Source organism: Rhinoraja longicauda, chromosome 12, assembly GCF_053455715.1.
Source record: "Rhinoraja longicauda isolate Sanriku21f chromosome 12, sRhiLon1.1, whole genome shotgun sequence".
Classification (NCBI taxonomy): domain Eukaryota; kingdom Metazoa; phylum Chordata; class Chondrichthyes; order Rajiformes; family Arhynchobatidae; genus Rhinoraja; species Rhinoraja longicauda.
The window spans coordinates 50,191,468-50,215,290 of NC_135964.1; the positions used below are offsets into that span (position 1 = coordinate 50,191,468).

Genomic DNA, 23,823 nt, shown 5'->3' on the forward strand with positions numbered 1-23,823 from the left:
CCTACGCTGCACGCCCTCAATAGCAAGAATATCCTTCCTCAAATTTGGAGACCAAAACTGCACACAGTACTCCAGGTGCGGTCTCACTAGGGCCCTGTACAACTGCAGAAGGACCTCTTTGCTCCTATACTCAACTCCTCTTGTTATGAAGGCCAACATTCCATTGACTTTCTTCACTGCCTGCTGTACCTGCATGCTTCCTTTCAGCGACTGATGCACTAGGACACCCAGATCTTGTTGTACGTCCCCTTTTCCTAACTTGACACCATTCAGATAATAATCTGCCTTCCTATTCCACATTAAACTGCATCTGCCTTGCATCCGCCTACTCACACAACCTGTCCAAGTCACCCTGCAACCTCATAGCATCTTCCTCACTGTTCACACTACCATCCAGCTTTGTATCATCTGCAAATTTGCTAATGGTACTTTTAATCCCTTCATCCAAGTCATTAATGTTACCAATTCTATATTTCTGAAGAAGGGTCTCGGTCTGAAACTTCATCTATTCCTTTTCTCCAGAGAGGCTGTCTGACCTGCTGTTACTCCAGCATTGTGTCTATCTTCATCTAGCATTGTCTTCCTTCCAGAGCTATACAAACCGAGCAGCAGAATCCAAACTAATTTATAAAATCTAATGCTCAAGGTTATGGAGTGTATTGATTTACTATTTTTCACAAATAATTTACCTGCATATTTTCTCTGAGGAAGTAACTCGTATAAGCACCATGGCAACTGTTATAAATGCTTCATTGCTTGTCATGTGCTTTGGCTGTCTTGTGATTATGGAAAGCACTATTAATTTATGTGGCTTTCTAATAACCTTGCACAAGGTTGCCTAAAACCTACTCAGCTAGGCTGGAAAATATCCTTAAAAATGTGCAGTAGGTTATCAAATCAGGAGCAAACCTCTGTTACCTAAAATACAGCCTGGGGTACTAAAACTGATTACAGTACAACCACTAGATACTGACCAAACCTTTTAAACAAGCTGTCTGTTGATATGGACCCTCAGCTTTTCCAAATCAGAAATTGTTATTTTCACAGGGAATCAAGTAACTGCAGATGCTGGTTTACAAAAAATGACACAAAATGGAACTCAGTAGGTCAGGCAGCATCTCAGGAGAATATGGATAGGTGACATTTTCGGGTTGGGACCTCTCTTCAGAAGTGACGCTGCCTGACCCACTGAGTTTCTCTAGCACTTTGTGTCTTTCTTTGGTTATTTTCACAGCAGGCAATGCATTTAACGTTAGCTTCTCTGATTACATATCACAAATGAACAAATCGACCAAAGGCCAGGTGATTTTTTTTCACCTGCTTCCTCTTTTAATGTGTGAAAGCTGTTTTTTGAAAGAAATTGGACCCTGCTCAGTAGTTTAAAGGGGAAATGTGGGGGACATATGTTGGCTTTGGTAACCACCATCTTAAAATTGATCATTTAAAGATGTGAAGTATTTGTGGTGATTCTTACAGCGTTTGGCTCATAAACAATGGTGGGGCGAGGGGAAAGGCTGCAGAGACGGTTGTACATGCTCAATAAACTCTAGTGCTGCTGCCTACCACCAGCTGGAGTTTTAATAGTTATTCCACTCAGAGAAGCTTTATGAGCAACTGCACCACAACTTGGAAATTTTGTCAGGTCACTGGCATGTAGAGGTCATCTTATTAATTAAAAAAAAAATCTGTCTCCAGATTTACTTGCAGTTTATTCAAGCCGGTATGTGATTACCAATGCATTAGGACATTATATCAGTACATATACTGATGCAATTAGGATCATCACTGTGCTTCTTCATATTCTAATTCTAGCTTTAATTGCAGCGTGCAAATGATTAGAGCTCTCCAGTTAGTAATATCCGGAATGGAGGTAAAATCCATTTTCTCTTGCTGCAGTGTGCCATGTTTCTTTATGCTCCGTTATTTGTCTTTCCTTGTTTTTGCGTGTCTTAGGTTATTTCTGACTGAAACTGTTGCAAACAGCGAAAACCACTGATCTTCAGAGATCAAAATGCATGGAAGGATTTTACACAACCAGCTGAGAGGAGATCAATTTTTTCCCTTAAATCATTGCACAAGCCAAATAATGAGACATCGGCTATCTGTTTTGTTTGACATCAATTCCTCCACTCCCGGGCGGCTCGCCTTGTGATGTGCGTGGGTTGGCTGGTGCATTGGATGCATCCAACATGCTTTCAAGGAGGGAACAAAAAAAAAAAAAACATTGCAAATAGCTAAACACAAACCTGAAAAATTGCTCTTTGGTATTTGAAATTTCTCCAAGTGTGCTCATTCCATCAGCAGAGCTTATTGACAGTAACTAAATGGTCAAATTCAGAATTGCGGAAATTAGATTCTCAGCATCGAAAGGTCAGAACCTCAGAGTAATCTAACCTGAAGCATGGTGCATCAGGTCCAAAGGGCAAACAGAGCAAAGCCACAGATGATGCTGTGAATAATTTAATAGTATAAATTCAATCCAATGTTGAATCTGTTATTCTGCCATTTCACAGAACCTAATAGAAAGGGAAGCCACCATTTAGTACATTGCCTCCCTTCTGGTTGTATAAAAGTTACTCAATTTACCCCTCCCCCCCCCCCCCCCTCCCACCCCATAAATAAATCTATTCTCTGCAAAAAGATCTTGTTTCCATCAAAGTATTCCAAATTTTGACAATTCATGTAAAGGAATTTTTCATTTTCCCTTCTGGTACTGTCGTCAAAATCGCCTCCTGATTATTGACCCACTTCGCAAAGGAAATGGTTTTCACCTACAGCAAAATTCTGAAAACCCCGATTAGGCTTTGCCCTTAATCCACTCTGCTACGAGAAACATGCCGAACTTTGCCAATCTCTCCGCAAAAAGAGTGATTAGAGCGGGTGTCAGGGGTTATTGGGAGGAGGCAGGAGAATGGGGCTGAGAGAGAAAGATAGGTCAGCCATGATTGAATGACGGAATAGACTTGACGGGCCGAATGGCCTAATTCTGCTCCGAGAATTTATGAACAAAACAGAATTCCTTTACAGACATGGTACATGATCTCTGTCCCAGTTCTGGCACCTTGACAGGTCTGGGACTTCCTGTTTATGGTTGCTGGAATTGTGCAGAAGCCTCAAGCTGCAGCCTAACCCAAGGATATATCACGACCTCTGGTCTTTGTAGTTAGAGTTTTCCCCCAATGCTTTCTCCAAGGTTTGGTTGAGAGATAGACAATAGACAATAGGTGTAGGAGTAGGCCATTCGGCCCTTTGAGCCAGCACCGCCATTCAATGTGATCATGGCTGATCATTCTCAATCAGTACCCCGTTCCTGCCTTCTCCCCATACCCCTGACACCGTTATCCTTAAGAGCTCTATCTAGCTCTCTCTTGAATGCATTCAGAGAATTGGCCTCCACTGCCTTCTGAGGCAGAGAATTCCACAGATTCACAACTCTCTGACTGAAAAAGTTTTTCCTCATCTCCGTTCTAAATGGCCTACCCCTTATTCTTAAACTGTGGCCCCTTGTTCTGGATTCCCCCAACATTGGGAACATGTTTCCTGCCCTTAACGAGTCCAACCCCTTAATAATCTTATACGTTTCGATAAGATCCCCTCTCATCCTTCTAAATTCCAGTGTATACAAGCCTAGTCGCTCCAGTCTTTCAACATACGACAGTCCCGCCATTCCGGGAATTAACCTAGTAAACCTACGCTGCACGCCCTCAATAGCAAGAATATCCTTCCTCAAATTTGGAGACCAAAACTGCACACAGTACTCCAGGTGCGGTCTCACTGGGGCCCTGTACAACTGCAGAAGGACCTCTTTGCTCCTATACTCAACTCCTCTTGTTATGAAGGCCAACATTCTATTGGCTTTCTTAAGGCGTGGAAACAGGCCGGTCGGCCCTCTGAGTCCACACTGACCATCGATCACCCTTACACTAGTTCTATATTATCCCAGTTTTGCATCCTACATACTCGGGCCAATTAACCTACAGACCTGCATGTCTTTGGAAGGTGGGAGGAATCCGGAGAAAACTCAGGGATAATGTACAGATCCCTCACTGACAGCGCCCGAGGTCAGGATCAAACCCGGGTCTCTGGCGCTGTGAAGCAGCACCTCTACCTCTGCGCCACTGTGCCGCCCCCTGTATTCACAAGGCTCCGCCACCTTCATATATTTTGGAACATTGTCCCATTCACAACTACCTGCTATGGTAAAATCACTACCACTGTCTTCCACACTGGTTCACCATTTAGTGCTTTATCAGAGAAGGAACAGGCTACTTCAGTCATTGTAGTTTGACACATCACCCTCAAAAAGTACATGCATCCAACCGTAATATAGAGCTCCATAGAAAAAAATGGGACAAGAAAATTCACTACTAAGCAGCTGCTGGAATAGAGACCAGGTTAACATCCATTTTAGCCTGTGATCTTCGTTCTCGACTGAAGTCGCTTTGTAACCAATTTGACCCGCATAATGCAAATGGTGTTCCCTAATTCATCAACCGAGGTATATCTAATTGGCATTATGGAAACACAAGTTACAGCAGAACTACCTGCGCACATTGCATGGTACTTGGCCAGTGAGAATTTGTAGTGTGGGGGATGAATTATTTGAAGCCTTTTTTTTATTGAAATGATAAGATTCCACGTTTACCAGGATCAAGTCAGATGCCTTTGACCTCGAGATCCACACAGGCCAGCAACATGGTAAATATTTATACATCATAAAACAATGAAGCAAGTCTCATGCCGGGAACTAATTGCACTTTGAAACCACATGCATTCACCTCAGCTCCACCCTACCAGTCACCACACAAATATTTTGCCTGCGGTCTTCCAGTCATGAACGCCCTGCACCTTCACCCTCAAGATCACACTGTGCCAATAATGCAATGACTGAGATGTAAAGAGTCTTTGCAGTTGGCTGCTGGGGGAGATTAGTCATGGAGTGTTACAGTGTAGAAACAGGCTCTTTGGCCCAAATTGCCCACACCGGCCAACATGTCCCATCTACACTAGTCCGACCTGCCTGTGTTTGGCCCATATCCCTCTAAACCTGTCCTATCCACGTACATGTCTAAATATCCCTTAAACAGTTGCGACAGTATCTGCTTCAATACCCCCGTTTCATACATCCACCACCTTTGGTCTGAAAAAGTTATCCCTCAGGATCCTATTAAATCATTCCCCCCTCACCTTAAACCTATGTCCTCTGGTTCTTGATTCCCCTACTCTGGGGGATAGGACATATAAGATCCTCCCCACCACGTCCCCACCTGCCTGCCTGATGCTAGTTAAGCCCCATATTCCAATATTGGGTGGGCTTTGGAGTAACTTGCTTCGGTTGCAGGATGTTTACTGGTTAACGCAAAACAAGAGCAGCAGGAAACAAATAGATTGTGACATCAGGGTGTTTAGTTTCTCAGAATAGCTCACGGATGAGAAGCCTGCAAATCAACTATTTAATTCATTCTGCTATGAACTATACTTAGACAATCTAAATGTCACATGAGTGAAACATAACCAAAGATATCTCTGTTACTTCAGTTATGGAAGAATACATTCTGAAGCTAGCAAAATTGAGTTAACCAGTTGTCCATTAAGTATAGCTCCTTTAAGCTTGTCCCAAACAGATCCATTTCTTTTCCAGATTGTGTATGCTAAAATATAGAATAATTAGACATTCAAAATCCACAATACTCTCGAATAATGTCAGAAATAGGCACCCTTTAACTAAACGTAGACACTTCCAACACTTCCCCTTATTCACTTCTAAATAATACATTTTGAAAGTAAGCAATGTAAGGAAGAACGTTATACTCAATTAATAAAAAACTCTCACTCCTACCACTTGTTTAGTTTAGTTTGGAAATAAATCGCGACCAGTGATCCCCAAGGGACTATTTACTTTAAAAATAAAACTGAAGCCAATTAACGTACAAACCTGTACGTACGTCTTTGGAGTGTGGGAGGAAACCAGAGGACCCGGAAAAACCCACACAGTCACAGGGAGAACGTAGAAACTCCGCACAGACAGGATCGAACCGGGGTCTCTGGCGCTGTAAGACAGCAACTCTACTGCTGTGCCGCCTCTGTGCTGAACTACACTAGTGGTGGCAAACACCAATATGCAAAGCCTTAACCAGTACCATTATTCCGCATTCCCACAGCATTTACAACTGAGGCCTTAGCCAATTCACCCTGCCGGGTGCCTACATTAAACGTATGGTCTAGATTACCTCTCACAACTTCTTCAATTGCCTCTGTGGTGGTAGTGGTGCTGCTGGTTGTGTGCTCGGTAGGATCCTCATACTGGTCCTCAACTTCATCAAGGTCATCATCGTCGTCATCATCATCATCAATGTCGCTATCCTCTTCCTCCTCGATTGGTTGTTCTTCCACAATCTTATCACTGAAATGAAGCATGAATGGTTAATGAAGCTGAGCTGAGTATCGATATACTTTTGTCCAAGAGCACAAAAGAAGCTAATTCTCCGGATGATCTGATCCGAGGCAATCTCTCACAAAACTATCTCAAGCATTGACCACAGATAAGAGAGAAGATTAGGACAGGAAGAAGCCTGCAGGTTGTGGGATTCTCAATGGATATACTGCTCACTGCCACCCTGAACAAACAATGTTATGGGTTGCGAGGCACTGGTGACGAAGCCTTAACAAGCTGCCATCTTCCAGATGGAGCAGAGTGCAACTGCAGCCCTAACAATGAAATGCTCAAGATGCAATTCAGCATCAATTAAATGGGCCGTTTTGTCCTTGGTGTTGCTGGAGTCGTATAAGTTAGTCAGAATCGTGTGGAAATAGGCCCTTCGGCTCTATTCATCACATGCCAAGGTGCCCATCACTGCTGGTCCCATTTGCCCACACTTGACCCATATCCCTCAAAACCTTTCTTATCCATGCACCTGTTCAAATGTCTTTTGAATGTTATTCGTCATACAAAAATGGAAACAGGCCCTTAGGCACAACTCATCCATGCCAACGAAGATGCCCCATCTAAGATAGTCCCAAAGGCTCGTGTTTGGCCCTTGTCGCTCCAAACCTTTCCTGTCCAAGTAATGTTACAGTACAAGTACTATAACATCATTTAAAAAGATGAGAATTGATGATCTCATAGTAACTACCTCAACTACCTCCCCAGTCAGTTCGTTCCATACACTGAAAAAGTTGCCCCTCAGGTACGCAGTAAATCTTGCCTGTCTCATCTTAAGCATATGTCCTCTTGCTTTTGATTTCCCTATCCTGGTTAAAAGACTGCATTCCTCTCATGATTTTATACACCTCTAGAAGATCACCCCATAGCCTCCTGTGCACCTAGGAATAAAGTCCTAGCCTGCCCACCTCTCCTTGTTGCTCAGATCCCACCCCCTCCCCCACACCCAAAGCCCTGAAAATATCCTTATATATCTCATGGAGTCATAGAGTGATACAATGTGGAAACAGGCCCTTCGGCCCAACTTGCCCACACCGGCCGACATGTCCCAGCTACACTAGTCCCACCTGCCTGCATTTGGTCCATATCCCTCCAAACCTGTCCTATCCATGTATCTGTCTAACAGTTTCTTAAACGTTGGGATAGACCCAGTCTCAACTACCTCCTCTGGCAGCTCGTTCCATACACCGACCACCCTTTGTGTGAAAAAGTTTCCCCTCAGATTCCTATAAAATCTTATCCCCTTCATCTTAAGCTTATGTCCTCTGGTCCTCGATTCACCTACTCTGGGCAAGAGACTCTGTGCATCTTCCCGATCTATTCCTCTCATGATTTTATACATTTCTAAAAGATCACCCCTCATCCTCCTGCGTTCCAAGGAATAGAATCCCAACCTACTCAACCTCTCCCTGTAGCTCTGACTCTCGAGTCCTGGCAACATCCTGGTAAGTCTTCTCTGTACCCTTTCCAGCTTGACAACATCTTTCCATAACATGGTGCCCAGAACTGAACAGTTTTAATTATATAAACTATTGTACTTTTACTGTTGTACTGCATCAACCACTTCCTTTTTGGCAGAACGTTCTATATATGTACCAACCTGTGTGGAAAATGTGCCTCTCAGTTTCCTATTAAATCTTTCCCTTCTGACCTGCAGAATGTTTAATGTAGTGGATTCCATATTTCTCTAACTGGTGCCTTTTGAATGTTTGGAATGAACCTGGGAAGTCAGGGGCCTTTGTCCCGCCACCCCGACATCAGTCTGAAGAAGGGTCTCGACCCGAAACGTCACCCATTCCTTCTCTCCTGAGATGCTGCCTGACCTGCTGAGTTACTCCAGCATTTTGTGAATAAATACCTGGGAAGTCAGGGAGTGATTTCCCCATCAGGGGGTATGGGGAGAAGGCAGGAACGGGGTACTGATTGAGAATGATCAGCCATGATCACATTGAATGGTGGTGTGGCTCGAAGGGCCGAATGGCCTACTCCTGCACCTATTGTCTATTGTCCAATTCTTGCAGTATTTATGCAGTTAGAAACATAAAAACATAGAAAATAGGTGCAGGAGGAGGCCATTCGGCCCTTCGAGCCAGCACCGCCATTCACTGTGATCATGGCTGATCCTGTTTGTCTTCTGATTCATGGCGATGACCCTTTACAGGATGCTGTTGGCGAGGGAATCAATAGTGGCTCAATTATATGAACGAAGAGGGGGCCGGCAAGAACATAGGGGGTCATATCATATCATCATATCATATATATACAGCCGGAAACAGGCCTTTTCGGCCCACCAAGTCCGCGCCGCCCAGCGATCCCCGCACATTAACACTATCCTACACCCACTAGGGACAATTTTTACATTTACCCAGCCAATTAACCTACATACCTGTACGTCTTTGGAGTGTGGGAGGAAACCGAAGATCTCGGAGAAAACCCACGCAGGTCACGGGGAGAACGTACAAACTCCTTACAGTGCAGCACCCGTAGTCAGGATCGAACCTGAGTCTCCGGCGCTGCATTCGCTGTAAAGCAGCAACTCTACCGCTGCGCTACCGTGCCGCTACCGGGTCACTGCGAGAATATAAGACTATGCTATGAACGTTTGATTTTGTTGGCGCCAGAAACGTGGTGACTCCTTGTACAGTGCCTCAGTGCAGTCTGCTGTATGATTTTACTGGATTGGCTGCAAAAACAAAGAATTTCACTGTGCCTAGGTATGTGTGACAATGAATTATCGTTGAATTATTACGCGAGAGCTAGATTTGGTCTTACAGAGGCTCACACTTTGATTCATCCAGCATTTTGCTTTGCTCATTGTTTGGCTTGTGGGGCACTCATGTAACCCATCAGCCAATTCCTGATCTATCCAACACATATATCTGTTTTACTGTTTCATTATCTTAGGAATTAAGAACATGTCATAAGGGTAGGAGCAGAATTAGGCCATTCGGCCCATTAAGTCTACTCCGCCATTCAATCATGGCTGATCTATCTCTCCCTCCTAACCCCATTCTCCTGCCTTCTACCCGTAACCCCTGACACCCATACTAATTAAGAATCTATCTCTGCCTTAAAAATATCCATTGACCTGGCCTCCACAGCATTATGTGGCAAAGAATTCCACAGATTCACCACCCTCTGATTAAAGAAATTCCTCCTCATCTTCTTCAAAGTGGAACGTCTTTTAATACTGAGGCTATGACCTCTGGTCCTAGACTCTCCCACTAGTGGAAACATCCTCTCCACATCCACTCTATCCAAGCCTTTCACTATATGGTAAGTTTCAATGAAGTCCCCCCTCATCCTTCTAAACTTCAGCGAGTACAGGCCAAACTGAACAGATGACTGCAATCATCAGAAAACTTCCCATTTCTGACCCAATGATGAAAATAGCGATTAAACACTGTCCTGAGAAACGCCTGCAGACATACTCAGGGCAGAGATAATTCCTGACTGCAACAGACCTGCTTTGCTAGGCTATAAACTAACTTTCTACAAATAATAGAAGTAGGTCACATACCCAAATCTGCTCCTTCATTCATATTAACTGTGATCTGACTTCTTTGCCCTACATCCCTTAATACACAGACCTTTCCGTCCACGGTCTCCTCCATTGTCAGAGTGAGGCGAAACGCAAATTGGAGGAACAACATCTCATATTTCGCTTGGCCAGCTTACAGCCCAGTGGTACGAATACTGATTTCTCTCACTTCAGGTAGCCCCGGCATTCCTTCTCTCTCTAACACACCCCCACCCAAGTCGCACTAGCTTCTTATTTTCACCCAACAAACAGCTAACAATGGCCTGTTTCCTTTATCATCGTTACCTTTTGTACATATCTTTCATTGTTCTTTATCTCTCCACATCACCATCTATATCTCTCGTTTCCCTTATCCCTAACTAGTCTGAAGAAGGGTCTCGACCCGAAACGTCACCCATTCCGTCTCACCAGAGATTGTTATTCCAGCATTTTGTGCTTATCTTCCCTTAATATCTTTTGGTTTTGCACATGGTTGTTCCAAGACAGCAACAAGGTCTCTACCAGAGCGTCAGTAATCAGGTTATTGGTGAGCAGACTCCACTTAATGCTGTTGACAGCATTTTAGTGCTTTGTTGATGACTGAAAAATATACTGATGGACAATAATTGGCCACAGCCTGCGTTTTTTTTTTAATAGATGGGGCATATGTGGCAAATTCAGCACTCTGGTCTGTTGCCGATTAATACCCTTCTGGGCTAATAGCACTCACTAAATTTTTTACCAAAGTCACAAATCCACAATGCAAATAATTATAAGGAGTCCACTACCCCAAGGTGGGCTGCGGGAGCCCCCACCCCCCCCCCGGAAACAAAGGTGGACGGGCGAATAGAGGGGCGTCGGTACGCTGATTGATCCAAGGAGGGCGACGGTTGGAGGCCCACAGGAGTCTGGGGCTCGGCTGTATCAGGAGAACTGGAGCGTGGACTGGACTTTGAAAATGGCGCCAAAACATGGTGCCTCTTGCATGTGGGCTCAGTGGACTGTTTCTATACACTTGCTAATCGGGGATTGTGCTAAGGTATGGGAATACTCTACTGGTCTCTTTGTAAGAAAATAATTTCACTGTGTATTTATTTGCACATGCGACAATAAAGCACCATTGAATACACCGCCATTGAACTTTCTGTACTGCAGCAAGCAAGAGAGAACAAGTTTAAACGAAAGAACATTTTATGAGAACGATTATTATTTTTTAAAGTTCTTTAATGATAATTAAAATGGAGTATATCGACAAGCATCTAATGTGCACAGCATAATCCCCCAAAATAGATAAATGACCAGGAATTGAATGTATTTCTTAATTGTTGATGAGACAACGCTAGCTTTGAGGAGGATGCAGAAGCTTCAAGACCACATGGACGAGTGAAATGAATGGGCAAGGAAAAGTAAGGTAGAAGGTGGTGTGGAAAAACACAGGAAGATGGAGTTGAGATTGAAAGGTGTTCAGAGGGACATGGGTGCCCCACACAAATCTAACGTTCATTTACGTCAAGCACTTTGGAAGCTAAAAAACAAATAAATGCCTTTATTGCAAGAGAATTTGAGTACAAGTGTAAAACGTAAGTAAAGGTTTATTGCCACGTGTACAGATGTCCAGTGAACAGCTTTGTTTTGCTTGCAATCTAAAAAGATCAGATATACCATGCATAGATACAATGAATTCAAACTTAAGTTAAATAGCTAGAACGAAGGGGAAGATTCTCTAAGGGATCAATGTTTGGCTGCTCCCGTTATTTAGAAGTTCTTGTTTTTATAGTCCTAGCCAGTTTACTCTCGCATAAAAAGGGAGAAAATAGATTAAGTTGTCATTTGTTGACTTCCAAAATGTTCTCAATCTTCTGGCCAGCCACCAACCATTACAATTCTATATTTATTTTCCCTCAATGTGATCCCATATTTAATTCCCTTATTTGGCAATGGGTAAATCAATCTTAGATAGACACAAAACGTTGGAGTAACTCAGCGGGACAGGCAGCATCTTTGGAGAGAAAGAATGGGTGACGTTTTGGGTCAAGCCCCATCTTCAGCATCTGCAGTTCCTTCCTACACAAATCAATCTTAGTATTCTATCGGCTCAATTATATAAATACTTGGGAATTATGAAATATTTCCTTAAATATCTTACATAGATACAAAGACAATAGGTGGAGTAGGCCATTCGTCCCTTCGAGCCAGCACCGCCATTCAATGTGATCATGGCTGATCATCCACAATCAGTACCCCGTTCCTGCCTTCACCCCATACCCCTTGATTCCACTAGCCCTAAGATCTCTATCCATCTTTTGAATGCATCCAGTGAATCGTCCTCCACTGCCTTCTGAGGCAGAGAATTCCACAAATGCAAAAAAGTTTTTCCTCATCTCAATTCTAAATGGCCTACCCCTTATTCTTAAACTGTGGCCCCTGATTCTGGACTCCTCCGACATTGTGAACATGTTTCCTGCATCCGCTTGTCCAATCCCTTAATAATTTTATATGTTTCTTGTACTATTCTGTTTAATCTATTTCTCAGCTCTTAGCTGACAGGTCCCTTCAAATAGTCATAAATCCTTTTAAGACTTTAACTTCAGAACTAAAGTAACTCAGTCTTAAATTGAATATGAAATTCTAGGATTTGTGATCATTCTTTCCCAAAGGACCACAGCTTCCAGATGATTATTATTTAATCCTGTCTCATTCCACATGACCAGATCTATGCAGTTCACCAGTTGATCCCACTACATATTAGTCTAAGCTATCCCAAGCACATTCCACGAACCTATCCTCAAGAATACCTTTGCAAATTTGATCCATATGGAAATTAAATTGCTATTATTAATATGCCATCTCACCTATAAACTCTGTTATCATTTGCACCGTCCTAAAAATATAGCTATTTAGTCTGAAGAAGGGTTTCAAGCCGAAACCTCACCTATTCCTTTTCTCCAAAGATGCTGCCTGACCCGCTGAGTTACTCTATTATTTGCATTTATCTTCTGTATTCACCAGCATCTGCAGTTCCTTTCAAAACACCAGCTATTGTTAAGGGGCTTCTAATGCAACCAACCATCCTGTTCAAAAATTTAAGGGGTACTAGACCAAGTGGACCCGTTGGGCCTCAACCTCTCCTGAATTGGTGCTGCACCCTCTCCTACCCCCTTCCCCCTCCCCCCCATCCATCCCCCTCAACCCGCCTCCCTCTCTAGGAGATAGATTTAAACTTTAAAATGTGAATAACTTAAAAAATATAACACCGATTTCAATAAAACTACTTGCTTTACCATTAAAGCGATGACGGTGAGCAAGGTGGGCCTAAAATTATCATGCTATCATGTACTGTTTTGGCATTAGTTTGACCACAAATAAACAAACAAACGAGAGTTTTAGTATATAGATGACTGCCCCTGTGGAAGTGTTCAGCAAATTTTCTCCATCTCCATTGCAGTTCGGGGTCTCTTCAGTTCCGAGAGGAGGCTCCACCAGCAGAACTGGGTGGCACGATGGCGCAGGGGTAGAGTTGCTGCCCCACCGTGCCAGAGACCCGGGTCCGACTATGGGGGCTTGTCTGTACAGAGTTTGTACGTTCTCCCCATGACCTGTTTTCTCCGGTTTCCTCCCACACTCAAAACATGTACGGATTTGTAGGCTAATTAGCTCGGTGAAATTGTAAATTATCCCCAGTGTGTTGAGGATAGTGTTAGTGTGTGGGGATCGCTGGTCGGTGCGGACTCGGGTGTTTCCCTGCTTTATCTCTAAACTAAATGTTGCTGCTGAAACAAAAGCAGAATGCTGGAAAAACACATGCTGTAGATGAGTGATATCCACCAACTCCTAGATGTCACAGGATATCTGTCACCTGCTCTATGGAGTCTATCCATTTGCAAGTTAAGCAACAAAAAAAAACTGCTGGAGGAAGCATCTGTGAAGGGAAATGGCCAGATGACATTTCCGGTCATGACACTTCCTCAGACTAAAAGGATCCTGACCTGAAATCTATGTCCATTTCCCTTCTCAGATAGATGCTGCTGTTTTACCAGCAGTTTGCTTTTTGCTTAAGATCCCACCAACTGCAACTCTTGTACCTTCACATCTATAAATTAATTTGAATAGCTGTAATTTTTATTAGATTCAGTTTTTTTTAGTTCAAATACTAAAAAAAACTAAATCTAATTAATAATATGATTAAAGTTTAAAAAAAAACTTTGCTCCAATTTATAATTCAAAATGACAGAGAGTTTTCGACCTGAAACATTAACTGTGACTTTTATGACAGACACTGACTGATCTGCTGGGTATTTCCAGCATTTTCCGATCTTATTTAAAAAAACAAAACTTGTTCTAGACACCCCTGGATATTACCTACCTTCCAGCGATTTCTTCCACAATCACTCACAATGTTAAAAAATGTGTTTTTGGATTTAGCGTCTCTTAGTATGGCAATCCTAAAAGACACCAGCGAAGCACCTCGTTCCTCCTCCTCCTCCTCCTCCCGCCCTTCTCCCCTCAAACCTCTCCCCATTAATGAAAATCAAAAGGCTGCAGATGCTTAGAATTTGAAATAAAAACCTACGTTGCAGACACGCTGATCAGGCAGGGCTGTGGAAAGAGAAACAGTTAACATTTCAGGACCAGGTCTAGTCAGAATCAGAGAAGGAAAAGGCAAGTAATTTTCCCCATTTCATTTAGTTCACACATTTTTGCCAAATCAAAACATCTGCATTGCTGCAAATGCACTCAGGTGAAATGTGCTCACAGTGTTCACACAGATTAGCTGAAGGAAAGGAGGGAGGGGGAGGTGGTGAAAATCACTGCACTCCCTTGGCTTCCCATTCCCCCCTGATTAGAATTAGGCTGTCGTCTGATTATTCCAGTTTACAGCTCCATTTGCAACGATTAGCCCACGAGATGAAAGATTTAATATTGAAACCTAGAGTGGCAATTCCCAATTACAGCTTCTCAAGCACATGTTAATAAGATTTAAGAAAATCAAAATTGTAGATGCTGGGAAGATTTAAGAAAATCAAAAACACACCTTTCATTTTTTTTTGAGAGGGTCATTTACAAAATATTACACAAAGTACTGGTGATTACCACATGAACTCATTTGTTCTCAACCTGTTAGATATATTCCCTTTATTTTACCTCGCTCTCCTCACCTTGTGAAAAATTAATCTGCTTTCCTCTTTCTCAGATCTGACAAGATGTCCTGGACCAGAAGCGTTAACCGTTCCTGACCTTCGGTGTTGTTGCCTGATCCTCAGTGTTTCCAGCATTTTTGTTTCACAAAGATGCAACATTTCGCGATGTTCAACATTGGCATTAAGTCTGATCACCATTCCAGGCAATCAAAGGACTCATGATGAAAGAAATCCAGTAACAACTCATAGTCAAGTCAAATTTATTGTCATGTGCAGAAGTATAGCAAGGTACTGGTGCAGTGAATAATCTTGCTTGTAGCTGCATCACAGTTACAGACTTAGATAAACATACAAGCAAATTATACATTCCTACAAGACTGCAAAAAAAAGGCATTAAAGCAAAAACAACACACAAAATGCAAAGTCCATGGTGGCGTAAGAGGTGGACTGTGATATTCTGTTGTCAAAGTAGGATTAGGATTATGCAGGTTGGTTCAAGAACCTTGTGTCACGTAGAAACATAGAAAATAGGTGCAGGGCAGGAGTAGGCCATTTGGCCCCCCGAGCCAGCACCACCATTCAATATGATCATGGCTGATCATCCAAAAATCAGTACCCCGTACCGGCTTTTCCCCCTGTAGGAGAATAGCTGTTCCAGAACCAAGTGTGGAACTTCAGGCTTCTTTACCTACTGCCCAATGGCAGCAGTGAGAAGAGGGAATATCCTAGCCCAGAAGGTGAGGATCACTGATGATAGGTGCTGCCTTCTTGAGGCAGTGCACCTTATGTCGAGGCTACTGTTTGGGGGCCTGTAGATAACTCCCATTAGGGTCTTTTTACCCTTACAATTTCTCATTTCTATCCATACTGATTCTACATCTCCTAATTCTATGTCACCCCTTGCAAGGGAGTGGATATCATTCCTTACCAACAGAGCAACCCCACCCCCTCTGCCCACCTGTCTGTCTTTTCGATAGGTTGTATACCCCTGAATATTCAGTTCCCAGCCCTGGTCCTCTTGTAGCCATGTTTCTGTAATTCCCACAACGTCATACTTGCCAATGTCTAACTGAGCCTCAAGCTCATCCACTTTATTTTTTATATTTTGCGCATTTAAATACAACACTTTCACTTCGGTATTCACGTTCCCTCTCACACCGGTCACCATTGGCCCTGACCTTACTCTCTTATCCCATCTAGAACTTTCCTTCCCATTTATTCTAGTCCTTTGCAATTTCTCCTGTATTCGCTTCCCCTTTAACTCCATCTTCATATTCCCAATTTGTCAACCCCTCCCCCCCACTACTTAGTTTAAACCCACACGTGTAACACTAGCAAACCTGCCTGCCAGAATGTTGGTCCCCCTGCTGTTAAGGTGTAACCCGTCCCTTTTGTACAGGTCACCCCTACCCCAGAAGAGATCCCAGTGGTCTAGAAATCTAAATCCCTGCTCCCTGCACCAACCCTACAGCCATAGATTCATATCCCCGATCTCTCTGTTCCTGCCCTCACTAGCACGAGGTACAGGAAGCAGTCCAGAGATAACCACCCTCGACGTCCGACTTCTCAGTCTTCTTCCTAACTCTCTAAACTCACGTTGCAGTACCTCCTTCCTCTTCCTACCGACGTCGATCGTGCCCACGTGCACAACTACTTCCGGTTGATCACCTTCTCTCGCTAGGATGTTCTGAAGCCAGTCCGTGATGTCTTGAACCCTGGCACCAGGGAGGCAACAGACCATCCTCAAGTCCCGCCTGCCGCCACAGAATCTACTGTCCGTACCTCGGACAATGGAGTCGCCCACTACTATGGCTCTTCCTGACTTCGGTCTCCCCGGTCGGGTCTCCTTGCCTGGATTAGAGCCACCAACCTGTCCGCCGCCCGGACTGGAAACGTCTTCTGTCCCGACAGCTCCCAAGCGGGTGTACCTGTTTGCAATAGGCACAGCCACCGGGGTCTCCTGTAGTCCACGTTTACTCCCCTTTGAAACGGTCTCCCACCTTCGCTCGACCTGGACCCTTGGCGTGACAGCCTCACAGTAGGTCCTGTCCAGGAAATTCCCGCATTCCTGGATCATCCAGCTGCTTTTCCAACTCCACCACATGTCCATTCAGGAGCTGCACCTGGACACAGTTCTTGCAGGTGTAGCTCCCAGAAGCTCCAGCTGAGTCCCTACCTTCCCACATCCTGCAGGAAACACACTTCACCAACTTGTCCGCCATTACTTTAGTGTCAAAAACGAATCAGGCTTAAAAACAAGCGTATCCTCCTCACCTCAGCCTCCTCGCCGAAGACTCACAGCCAAAGACTCTCACTTTTCTCACAGGGCACTTAGACTCGTAGCCAAAGACTCGCACTATTCTCACAGGGCACTTAGACTCGCAGCCAGACTCGCACTTTTCTCACAGGGCACTTAGACTCGCAGCCAAAGACTCGCACTTTTCTCACAGGGCACTTCCCTCGACCGGTCCGTACCCAGACAGGGCCGCACCCCTTGTGCAAGCCTTGTTGATATCAGTCACTAAATTGACTAATTGGCCAATTTACCAAGCTTCTAATTTAATTGCTGTAATTCACAGGTACTGCTTTAGATGGAGGGGAGTCATGGTTTATGTTCGTGTGCGTTGCAGGTTCTTATGTACCTATGCGTTAGAACTGCTATAGCACACCATGATATAAAGTCTCAAAAAAATCCAAACCAGTTGGACCTCAAGGGTCTCCGGTCTCCGCCTGGTCAACACCTTAGCTGAATGCTTCTTGTGATTTTAACCTTCTTAAAGGATGCTCTGACATCAGACTCAGAGACCAGGATGAAGGAATCATCAGGGGTTGTGGGGGATGGTGTAGGTGCATCATCATTATTCCTTTCAAAGCACTGGACTCAAAAAGCATTGAGCTCTACTGATGGAAGGTATTTATTTCACAAAATGCTGGAGTAACTCAGCAGGTCAGGCAGCCTCTCGGGAGAGAAGGAATGGGTGACGTTTCGGGTCGAGACCCTTCTTCAGTCTGAAGAAGGGTCTCGACTCGAAAAGTCACCCATTCCTTCTCTCCTGCGATGCTGCCTGACCTGCTGAGTTACTCCAGCATTTTGTGAAATAAATACCTTCGATTTGTACCAGCATCTGCAGTTATTTTCTTACATGAGCAGCTCTACTGATGCATTCTTCTTCATTTACTACCTGGTTTTGCCTCGTAGATTTGATGGCATGCAAGCCCTGCCAAATCTGTCGACTATCTGTACACTCTAGCGTAGCGTGAAATTGTCTATTAGCGCACATGGTGGCATTTTGAAAACTGAAATAAGGACAGGAATTCTTCTTGTCGCAGCCTATAATTCCAGTTTAAAAAAAAAAGTGTTTGAGTAACTCAGCAGGTCAGGCAGCATCCTGAGAGAACATGGATAAGTGACATTTCGGGTTGGGATCCTTCTTCAGCCAGTACCCGAAATGTCACCTACCCATGTTCTCCAGAGATGCTTTCCGACCTGTTGAATTAGTTCAGTTTACTGTCACGTGTACCGAGGTACAGGGAAAAGCCTTTGTTGCGTGCTGACCAGTCAGCGGATAGACAGTGCATGATTACAATTGAGCCATCTACAGTGCACAGATACATGATAGAGGGAATATAAGAAAATAACTGCAGATGCCGGTACAAATCGAAGGTATTTATTCACAAAATGCTGGAGTAACTCAGCAGGTCAGGTAGCATCTCAGGAGAGAAGGAATGGGTGACGTTTCGGGTCGAGACCCTTCTTCAGACTTCAAGTCTGAAGAAGGGTCTCGACCCGAAATGTCACCCATTCCTTCTCTCCTGAGATGGTGCCTGACCCGCTGAGTTACTCCAGCATTTTGTGAATAAATACCATGATAGAGGGAATAACATTTAGTGCAAGATACAGTCCAGTAAAGTCCAATTAAAGGTAGTCCGAGGGTCGCCCGTGAGGTAGATAGTAGCTCAGGACCACTCTCAAACTGTTGATAGGATGGTTCCGTTGCCTGATAACAGCTGGAATGACTCCAGCATTTTGCGTCTTTCTTTGTAAACCAACATCTGCAGTTCCTTGTTTCTATAATTCCGGTTAGTGGAATCACCACCTGACAAAATAGCGGGTCCCTCGCAAATCACGTTCATATTCATTATAAAAGAATAGACACCAATCCGAACACACTCCCAGTGACTGCTACCAACCACAATTTGCATTTTGGAAAGTGAGATAGTCGATTCCCAATTTAAGGTGGGAATTGCATTGCATTATTCAGATGTATTTCACATATTCAGAAAGCATTCTATCGGGATGCATCACAGCTTGGTTTGGGATCAACTTCATCCAGGACCGCAAGAAATTGCAGCAAATTGTGGACGCAGCCTCACAATAGACAATAGGTGCAGGAGGAGACCATTCGGCCCTTCGAGCCAGCACCACCATTCAATGTGATCATGGCTGATCATTCTCAATCAGTACCCCGTTCCTGCCTTCTCCCCATACCCCCGCAAACCAACCTCTCTTCTCACAAACCAACCTCTCTTCTCACAAACCAACCTCCCTTCTATTGACTCCATCGATACCTCATGCCGCCTCGGCAAGGCCAGCTGAATAATTAAGGACGAGTCGCACCCTGGCCACTCCCTCTTCTCCCCTCTCCCATCAGGCAAAAGTTACAGAAGTGTGAAAACGCACACCTCCAGATTCAGGGACAGTTTTCTCCCAACTGTTATCAAGCAACTGAATCATCTTACCACAACCAGAGAGCTGAACTACTATCTACCTCTTTGGTGACCCTAGGTGCTATCCTTGATCGGACTTGGCTGGCTTTACCTTGCACCAAATGTTATTCCCTTATCATGTATCTTTACACTGTAAATGGCTCGATTGCAATCATGTATTGTCTTTCTGCTGACTGGAAAGCACGCAACAAAAGCTTTTCACCCTACCTCGATACACGTGACAATAAACTGAACTGAACACGAAAGGAACTGCTACCTCAATATAATTGAAGTGCATCATCAAATCCATCCAAGAAGAAGACACACATTGATTAGTTCAAACACCTAGTCTTGGATGGCAGCTCTAATCGCATAGCAATGGAAGATGGCACTAACAGTGCAGAAACTGCTAAAAACGTAGCAAGATTCCACACAAGGGCATTTAATTAGCTAGTAATTGTTTAGACATTATTTTAAATTGCGTTATTTTAACTGATGTCTGTTCAAGGAAATTTAAAGCACTTTGGATTACTGCAAATGGTATTCTTTCCAGGGGTAAAATTAATTATGCAGCATGAAAAGCACACATTATTCCAAGGCTGTGAATAGTTTTATTACCCTGTAATTAGTGTATTTGCATCAGATATATTCTGGGATACCATTCTGGGCTGGCGCCAGTCAGTCACAAGGTCAGTTTCCACATGCACAGCCTGCAAACACAATTACCACATTACTATTTGCAATTTAATGTGCTGCGCTAATTAACATTTCTGCGCACACAATTTTAATCATTAGCACGATCCCACAAGATGCGAAGAGAAGTAAACGCCAAAAGAATTATCACTTGGAAGTAGCCCTTGAAATGAATCTCGGCGCCCATGCCTTCTCAGGTGGACGGACGCAAGAGATCTCGAGGCATAATTTCATAGACGAGCAAAGGAGTTCTTTAATCAATTAACATCCCTGAGATGGATTATCTGCTCATTATCCAGAGTACTTAGATTTAAAGTGATTGAGCTCAAGCATGTGACATGGAATGTTGCAATCCAGAATGCATTCTCTGAAAGGAAGGATGCTCAATTGCAATTTAAAAATTGTAGAATTTAACAGCGGTTTGGAGGAAAGGACACGTTACAGGCAGTTCTAAAGAGCCACTAAAGACGTTGATCAAATGGCAGCTTCCTGTAGGGTGGAAAAAGGGAACTGCAAATGCTGGCAAAAGTGCTGGAGTAACTCAGCAGGTCAGGCAGCAGCATCTCTGTAGAAAATAGATGGGTGACGTTTCAGGTCGGGACTCTTCCTCAGACTGGGTCTTCGTCGGGCCTTCTGTAGAGTCTCATTCTATTATTCTACGGTGCTGCAGCTCAGAAGAGCTTGCCATGTTCAAAGACCACTGTCGTGCAACATTCATCACCAGCTGTAGTGCATTCTGTGCGCAAAATGCTACATCTATGCATCTTCCTTATTATAATTGGTCCTTGCAATGAGCAAACAGTTGAAGACTTCCACTTAGTGCTTCTGTACGGCAATCTCTTCTGGACTCTGCGTGGATCAATGTGGGAGCAGGAGATTTATAACTTGTGTGCAGACTACCATAAACAATGCTTCGACCAGCTTTAATGTGGCAGATGTAACATAACAGTAGAACCCCTGGGAGTTGGGAGATCTTTGCCACTGGGAATGGTTGAATAGGACCCCATTGATGACACCCAAGGCAGACAGCAGGGGAATCTATCATTCTTCATGAAGTCATGCCTCTGTCCCTGGTATACCATCACTTACACAGGACACAAGGCTGTGATTGATGTTTCCCTCTATCAATTTTAATGGATATTGTCTGCCCACAAGGCAGGCCCCCGATTTTCAGCTGACATTTGGTCTTTGTCCTCTAGCTTGCCAAGGGTGATGGCAAAGTTGGACTGGCTAGTTTGCTGTGGAATGAAGTTATGGGGTATGATGACAAGGAGTGAGTCATCGTTGAGAAGATCTTCTCACGGTTCCTTCCAGCGAGCTTCACCCATCAATTTGACTTGACAGGTTCACCTCCATTCTTGGCTCACAGCAGGGTGGGTTCCTTGGGTGTTTGGGCAGGAGGTGGACTTAGAAAACCTCATGTCATAGGTATTTATTCACAAAATGCTGGAGTAACTCAGCAGGTCAGGCAGCATCTCAGGAGAGAAGGAATGGGTGACGTTTCGGGTCGAGACCCTTCTTCAGACTGAATGGTCATCAGCAAGTTACTGGACATGCAACTTTTCCACCCACTATCTGTTTTTAAACATGGGTTCCTGTAGTTCCACAGCCTGCGAGTCTGTACAGCTGCTTCTGTTCCAAAACAGCTTTTTTCCACGAGCAGTAGCTCTACTGGGCGGCACGGTGGTGCAGCGGTAGAGTTGCTGCCTTACAGCGAATGCAGGGCCGGAGACCCGGGTTCGATCCCGACTACGGGTGCTGTCTGTACGGAATTTGTACGTTCTCCCCGTGACCTGCATGGGTTTCCTCCAGGATCTTCGGTTTCCTCCCACACTCCAAAGACGTACAGGTTTGTCGGTTAGTGGCTTGGTGAACGTTAAAGAAATAAAATGGTCCCTAGTAAAATGTAAAAACTGTTCCTTCCAGTATAGTCCTTGGTGGACTCTTCGGAAGTGATGAACTCAAGATACAAGATACTCAATAACAAAAAGACTGTAGACTCCTTTTGCACTGGTATTTTATTTCATTCACATGCTTAAACTATGTTTTATTCTTAATGTTTTATTAATTGTTTACTGTATGTCGTGTTGTTACTTGCGGGCAAAGCACCAAGGCACATTCCTTGTATGTGTACATACTTCGCTAATAAAATTTATTCAATTCAATTCATTCAATTGAGACGTAGTGGAATTTATAATTTATGCGTACCTCACATTTACACTCAGTTCCTTGCTCTCCAGGTCATTCTGGTCAAAATAGTCCTAGTGTTTGCTGATAGCGAAGCCAAGAGCAATTCACAGGGACAAATGACAGTAAACATCAGGGAAACCAGAACCTGAGTTGATGTACTGCAGCTACTGATGGTTCAGGGGCATCAGGTTCTGTGTAGGGATAACTTGAGGCATGCTCGAGACCTTGAACATTGTTTCTGTTGCTTTCATGGTTTTTGCGACTCGGTTACTGAAGAACAAAGCAGACAAGGCAGAGACCCGTTCAAAAGCCATCAGTAACTATCGCAACCCTGTGTCTCGCAACAAGGATGAAATAATTTAACAGATTTTCAATGCTTGGATCAGGGATGTCGTCATGAAGACATGATCATCTCCCTAATACGACAGGCCTTCGTCAGTCATGACAAGAGAGTTCATCAAATGTTTCATTGGGAGGAGGTGAACTGAACTTATCTTTCCCCACTCCACTCCACTCCAGCTCCTAGACTGTGGAACAGCATCCCTCTCCCCATCAGAACTGCCCCCTCCATCGACTCCTTCAAGTCCAGGCTCAAAACCTATTTCTACTCCCTAGCGTTTGAGGCCCTCTGAGGGGGCGCTGTGAACTGTTTATGTATGTGCTGTTATGTTTGTGTGCCATTGTATGTTCGTTCTTAGATGTACAGCACTTTGGTCAACGTGGGTTGTTTATAAATGTGCTATACAAATAAAATTGACTTGACTTGACTCTTGCCAATTGCATCTTGTCAGTGAATTATGCCTCCAGCAGAATCAGTCATTCTCTCTCTAGGAATGCAGGACAGTACTAACCTCCCCCCCCACCCCCACTTCCCTCCACATAGAGTTGAGCAGGTGGATTCTCAGGCAGATCTGTAGCTGCTATGGTTGGCACAAACACACTAATGACTGGAGCACGCAGGTTCCGTACCAGACTGAGCTACAGGATGATGGAACATTTAAAGGCGGCACGGTGGCGCAGCGGTAGAGTTGCTGCCTTACAGCGAATGCAGCGCCGGAGACTCAGGTTCGATCCTGACTACGGGCGCCGTCTGTACGGAGTTTGTACGTTCTCCCCGTGACCTGCATGGGTTT

At 44.1% G+C, this 23,823-nt stretch overlaps 1 protein-coding gene across 2 annotated transcripts in view; it reads right to left on the reverse strand.

The window, feature by feature from the left end:
- LOC144599006 (amyloid-beta precursor protein-like) overlaps positions 1-23,823 on the reverse strand; it is a 161,654-nt gene that overhangs the window by 44,879 nt on the left and 92,952 nt on the right. For both annotated transcript variants that reach the window (XM_078409728.1, XM_078409727.1), the window contains exon 6: positions 6,231-6,403. In XM_078409728.1, the coding sequence (XP_078265854.1) occupies positions 6,231-6,403 (173 nt within the window). The remainder of the gene's footprint in view (positions 1-6,230; positions 6,404-23,823) is intronic.